Source organism: Ceratotherium simum, chromosome 17 (genome assembly GCF_057802395.1).
Source record: "Ceratotherium simum simum isolate JZ-2026a chromosome 17, ASM5780239v1, whole genome shotgun sequence".
In the NCBI taxonomy this organism is placed as follows: Eukaryota; Metazoa; Chordata; class Mammalia; order Perissodactyla; family Rhinocerotidae; genus Ceratotherium; species Ceratotherium simum.
In genome coordinates this window covers 17884271-17890488 of record NC_141916.1, presented here as the reverse complement: position 1 = coordinate 17890488, position 6218 = coordinate 17884271, and the positions used below count along the sequence as shown (strand labels likewise).

At 44.3% G+C, this 6218-nt stretch overlaps 1 protein-coding gene across 1 annotated transcript in view; it reads right to left on the bottom strand.

The window, feature by feature from the left end:
- Positions 1-4088: 4088 nt before the first annotated feature.
- The window catches only part of BIN2 (bridging integrator 2), a 32151-nt gene continuing 30021 nt past the window's right edge, over positions 4089-6218 (bottom strand). Inside the window, exons 12-13 of the mRNA XM_004429036.3 lie at positions 6127-6201; positions 4089-5047 (exon numbers count right to left, since the gene is read on the bottom strand). Coding sequence (XP_004429093.3) covers positions 5033-5047; positions 6127-6201 — 90 coding nt within the window. The 3' untranslated portion in view covers positions 4089-5032. The remainder of the gene's footprint in view (positions 5048-6126; positions 6202-6218) is intronic.

The window sequence follows — 6218 nt, the reverse complement described above, 5'->3', positions numbered from 1 at the left end:
ATGGTAAGCGCCTCAATTTAACCATTAGTCAATGCCATACTTCAGCCACTTCTTGACTCACTTCTTGATGACAGCAAATGTTCCCAAACGAATGAGGAACTCAATGACTAAGGATGTCATAGTATAACACGGGCTGTTGACCTTGGACAACTCACTTGTGTTTCATTTCTCTTATCTGGGGCAGTACCTGTCTCAGTGTCACTGTGGGGGTGGAATGAGTTAATACATCTACAGCATTAGAACCTTACCTGGCACGTGGTAAGTGCTCAGTAACTGCTAGCTATTGTTACCTCGGCTTCTGGTTAAGGTTAGACCTCTTGTTACTCTGCCTTCCATCCCAGTGGTGCAGACTTCTGGGCTTACTTCTTATTCCCTTGAGGAGGTCTCTAGGTTTGGGAACCAGCATTTACATAGATCGATAGGTTTAGTGCATGTTCATTTGGCGAACAAAGACAGAAAGAGAACGTCTTATTAGAGGACAGAGGCAGAGTGTGAGAAAACACCAGAGACATACATAAAACAAGCAAGGGTAAGTGCTTTCATTCCTAAAGATGTTATTTGGTTGGTGAAAACCCAGGGGAAAAAATAGAATAAGTTGATGAAATTCATTTTATTTATTTATTTATTTTTTTTATTTATTTTTTTCCCCCAAAGCCCCAGTAGATAGTTGTATGTCATATAGCTGCACATCCTTCTAGTCGCTGTATGTGGGACGTGGCCTCAGCATGGCTGGAGAAGCGGTGCGTTGGTGCGCGCCTGGGATCCGAACCCGGGCCACCAGCAGCGGAGCGCGCACACTTAACTGCTAAGCCACGGGGCCGGCCCCCATTTTATTTAAAGATATTTTTAAAGGCATAGCAGTTATCAGTAAGGAAGAAGAAAGCCCACGGGGTAGAAACTGTGAATCCAACCAAGAATGGCAAAGAAAAGGATAGGAAGCCAAGTGTATCTGTTGTTAGTCCCGACAGTTGACTTCTAGTGACCCTGTGTACAGCAGAGGGAACCCTGCCTGGTCTTTTTGCACCATCCTCTCACCTTCCGGCGCTCTATCAGACAATGCTCCGCTGCTATTCATAGGGTTTTCATGGCCAATTTTTCGGAAGGCGGTGGCCAGGTCCTTCTTCCTAGTCTGTCTAGTCTGGAAGCTCTGCTGAAACCTGTCCACCATGAGTGACCTTGCTGGTATTTGAAATACAAGTGGCATAGCTTTCAGCATCACAGCAACACACAGCCACCAGAGCATGACAACTGACAGATGAGTGGTGTGGTTCCCTGACAGGAAATGAACCCAGGCCACAGTGATGAGAGCCTCAAATCTTAACTACTAGACCACCAGGGCTGGCTCATCTATGTGTATGCATCTCTATATAGAATGAATTGCAAGAGCATCACCCAGTCCCTGCCTTCCAGCAATGTGAAGGACAATATTGACAGACTAGGTAAGATGTCCAGAGAACACTAGAAACATCCAGAATATATGGGATACGCCAAAGAGCAGAGTACACACACTGTTTACAATATTGCTTATTTTATGCTAAATTGGGTGCTGAGCATATGCATATTGGATCCTATTTTTCTGCATGTTTACACTTTTAAAATGAATGGTGTGTGCCTATAGGGATAAAATCATTTACCAGGAAACCTTTTAAGGTTACATTTTAAAGAAAAAAAAAAGATGCTTGTGAGAGACTATTAAGCATCAAATTAAATTGTGAAAAAGTAACACAGCAAATCAGTAGTCAGTTGGGCTGGATGGCCTCTGAGAGACTGTGGTTCTAACAATCTTCAATACATAATGGAATATGCTATGGGGGAGACCAACCCAGATACAAGAAAAATCTCAACCTTCTCTGGAATTCATGGTCAGCTTGTCAGTAAATGCAAGCAATTGTCCATTTTTGGAATTTAACCCTTAGAATTTGAATTTCTGTTTCTCTTGGATATTCTTTTATCTGAGGACTGGCCAGGCTGACCTTTTCATTAACTTATATTCATCTTGCTGCCAGCCCTGGTGGTCCAGTGGTTAAGATTCCTCATTCTCTGCTCCAGGTTCATTTCCCTGTCAGGGAACCACACCACCCATCTGGGTTGTCGTACTCTGGCAGCTTCGTGTTGCTGTGATGCTGAAAGCAATACCAGCAGGGTCACCCATGGTGGACAGGTGTCAGTGGAGCTTCCAGACTAGACAGACTAGGAAGAAGGACCTGGCCACTCACTTCCGAAAAATTGGCCATGAAAACCCTATGAATAGCAGTGGAGCATTGTCTGATGTAGCACCGGAAGTGAGAGGGTGGTGCAAAAAAGACCAGGCAGGGTTCCATTCTGCTGTACACAGGGTCGCTAGGAGTTGGAATTGACTTGGGGGCACTAACAAAAAACAGATAGATGATGAATGAAGCCTCACATGGTGGTGAGCTACCAGTGTTCTCCAAGGATTAAATGCTAAACCTCAGAAACTGGAGCAGCTGTCCTTTTGTCAACACACCTCCAGGGGCCCAGGGCAGGGGATAAGAGATATTCATCTCCACCCAATTTTATTGGCTGTCAGCCCCTTCTTGTGCTGCTGCCAGGATGGCAGTCTTCTAAGTCCTAGCCTTTCCCCTGGACAACCTTACCATTTTGTAAATCAGGATAAACAATTTGGTTCCTAGCCAGGACTATCTACCTTACATAAGCAAAATTATTACCTGTGCCCAGCATACTGGCCCTTTCCCCTGCCTTCCTGGAGCCTCCAGTAGAGCCATATGCAAATGAAGTATCAACCTCACAATTCAGTAAATTTTTCTACTTCAGTTGTGCCTCTGTTGTAGCAGTTACCTTGGGTGCTTGTCTCCCTTGACCAGACTGTAAGTCCCTGGAAGTCCTCTCTGGCACACTCCCCAAAGAAGATGTTTCCTAGGAGATGAGCGTCAGGGAAAGCCCTGCAGAGAAAAGGCTTGAACGGCGTTTTGCCAGGTGAACGTGGGAAAAGCATTCCAGTCATGGAGGGGCTTGGACAGCAGGGAGCCTGTACTCCCAGCATTCCCCGCCCCCCCTTCCAATACCCCTGGAGCAGCACTCCCAGCAGTGATTCTCAGTGCCAAGGGAGTGGGATGCCTTTTAGGAGAAGTATTAAACTAGAGAAGGGGGCATGCAACCTCCTCTCCATTACAGCAGTAGAGATCCTTTGAAGGTTTTTAAATAGAGTTAACAGGATTAGATCTTAGAAAAATGACTCCTAAACACAAACAGGTTATTTCCCTAACAGACACATCTACTGGAAAGTCCTACGAGGTCTCAAACTCCTTGTCTCCAATGTTTGTACAGGTCACCCAATAAACTGCACATCAAGTGTACAATTTGATCAGTTTTGACACATGTATACATCCATTAAACCATCACCACAATCCAAATTATGAACACTTCTAACACCTCAAAAGTTTTCTCGTGCTTCTTTGTAATCCATCCTCCTTACCATCGCCCCCACTGATCTGCTTCCTGTCATTGTAGACACTAACGTGCCCCCCCCCCCCAACTGGCTAGTTAGATTCTTTCTCCAGGGAATCTGGATCTGGAAAGTGGCAGAAGGTGGCTGGAGCCGAGTCTTGCAATGACAGCTGTCTAGACAGGCAGTCCATACATTCCTGCTACAGACATCTGTGGGCTGGTTCTCATCCTTTCTGCAGCCTGGTTGTTCCTTCAGTTCTATGAGCTGCCTAATAGCCTTCCAACATATCCTTTATTGCTTAATTGTGTCAGTTTGTTGCTTGCAACCAAAGAACCCATATACAGTGCACTTCCTCCTATAGTCACAATTTCAGAGAAGGGCACCACCAAATTCTAGTCTCTCAAGCCTAACCTAGAATAATTCCTGAAAACTTCAGTCTTCACTATGTCTTCTAACCCGCTGCTAAATCCTGCCCATTCTGCTCCCTGCTCAATATTCTCACTGTCTCTATAAAGTTCTTACTTTTTTTCCTCATCATTATTTCTCTAGTACCTAGTACAGTGCTTGACACAGAGCAGGTACTCTAAACGCTTGTTAAATGACTGAATGAATGCTGACATTGTCCATCGCCCCTAGAAATAAAAGCAAAGATGGATGAGCGTTTGCATGTGATGTGTGTTTATCAGGGTGACAGGACTTTAAAGTTAGTTTTTAATGTTTTCACAGAAGCATATGATAGGACTTGAATCCAGGACTTCTGACTCCATATTCCACACATTTCCATTATATTTTCATACTTTGTATCGTTTCCCTTCACTTGAAGTTCCATTTCTTCTTCCATCCTGCTCAGATCCTCATTTACACCAAGTACCAGATTGTAAACACTAGACACAGCTCTAAAATGTAACCCCTTTCCAAGGGTATTTGCTTATTAACCAAAGAGATAGGGGGACATGCAGTAAAGTATCTAGATTGAGGAGAGGAGCCCCTGGCATCATCAAAGAGTTACAGCAGCAGGTAGGGTGAGCTGGAGGTCAGGCATGTGACTCAAGCTTTCTGAACCTGGGGTAGAATCAATAACCTTGCCTAAGTGAGAACAGTGTGCTGGGCTGGAACAACTCCCTGTGAATCCGCACATACAATAGCAGTTTATTCAACAATCTGAAAATCTGTTCTGTATGCAGTCATGCAAAATGACTGGTAAGTCAAAGATTTGTTCACTATTCTCTGAGTACGCATGGTTGTGTGTCTCGGCGTGGACAAGTGTCTGTGTCTACAGACACTTTTGCTTCTTATAGTCATTTCAGCCCCACTTTAATTAATATATAAAGTCTTACTATTCTAACAAGGCTAAAACCTGAATTAAATATTCCCTGAATCTGATAGTCTATTCTCCCAAGCCTGCCTCCCTCCCTCCCCTACGTCTGCTCCTCAGCCTCCATTAATGCCAGGTCTTCGAGACCACCAGCATTCACATTGTTTAAGAACCTAGAAATGAATGCTGGATCTTAAGTCCCTCTGACCTATATACCCTCTAGCTAATGAGCTTCTCTGGGGAGGTGTGTGTCGGGAGGTCTTGGCAGTTCTTCTTCAGAGTTGTGCATTTTACATTGTAGATACCTGGAAAGTAAACATGATTGCATTAGATGCTGACCTGCCCTCCCACCAACCACTCAAGGGGGGTAAAAGGGTAAAAACTCAATTTGCTTTTTTTTTGAGAAGATTGGCCCTGAGCTAACATTTATTGCCAATCTTCCTCCTTTTTTTTCCTTTTTTCTCCCCAAAGCCCCAGTAGATAGTTGTATGTCATAGTTGTCCTTCTAGTTGCTCTACGTGGGACGCCGCCTCAGCATGGCTTGATGAGCGGTGTGTAGGTCCACACCCAGCATCCAAAGTGGCGAACCCCGGGCCGCCCAAGCGGAGTGTGCGAACTTAACCGCTACACCACCGGGCCGGCCCCTCAATTTGCTTCTATTGAATTACATTTCATGTAACGCGCTGGCCTCCACTGAGGGAGGCGATGTGAAACTGGTTGTTGGGATTATTGCAAAGACTTGTTGCAGGTATTATTCATGACATCATTCACCATCTCTTTACGAGAGTTCACAGGAGAAATTTCTTTTTCATCTTAGTAGCAGGAGTTGTTCTCTTAAGGGAGGGGCATTATGAATTGGGTGAACTGATCAGGTTTTTCTCTTCTTTTTGGATGTTAGAAAGTCTGAAACCAATTTTGTGGTCTGTCCTTGGTAAGTTTATTTTATGGAATACATTTTTATACTTGCTAATTCATGGCTCCACTTTATGTCACTGTCACGCATATACTTCTGAGTGATTTTGCTATATTTTGTGTGTGTGTGTGTATGTGTGTATTTACCTTTTTGTATGCCTTTTGTATATCTTAACTCCTTTTTGAAATAAGTTCAGATATAACTAAATAAATACTTAGGAGACAGGGCTATGGTGAGAGGTCAAGAGGTTCAAGGCCAAGTGTTGGGAAGTGGGCACAAAGAAACCACAAAGTCCTAGTTTACTCTTGGTTCCTCTGGCTCCCACCTGCTTGACTTTTCCCTAAGGATAGTTCACTGCTGGGTCCCCCTTGTAGGCAACGGTAAGGATTCCAGCCTGTAACCAAACCTCTGTCCACCCACAATGTGCAATCTTACCACCTATCCTGTTCTCTGTGTATCTGGCCTCCTTACCTCTTCTTGAGGCTCAGGTGCTGTGATGTTGCTCTCTTCTGGAACTCCAGAGACATGAAGCTGAAGATCTTGGCTCTACAAAAAGAAGAGTT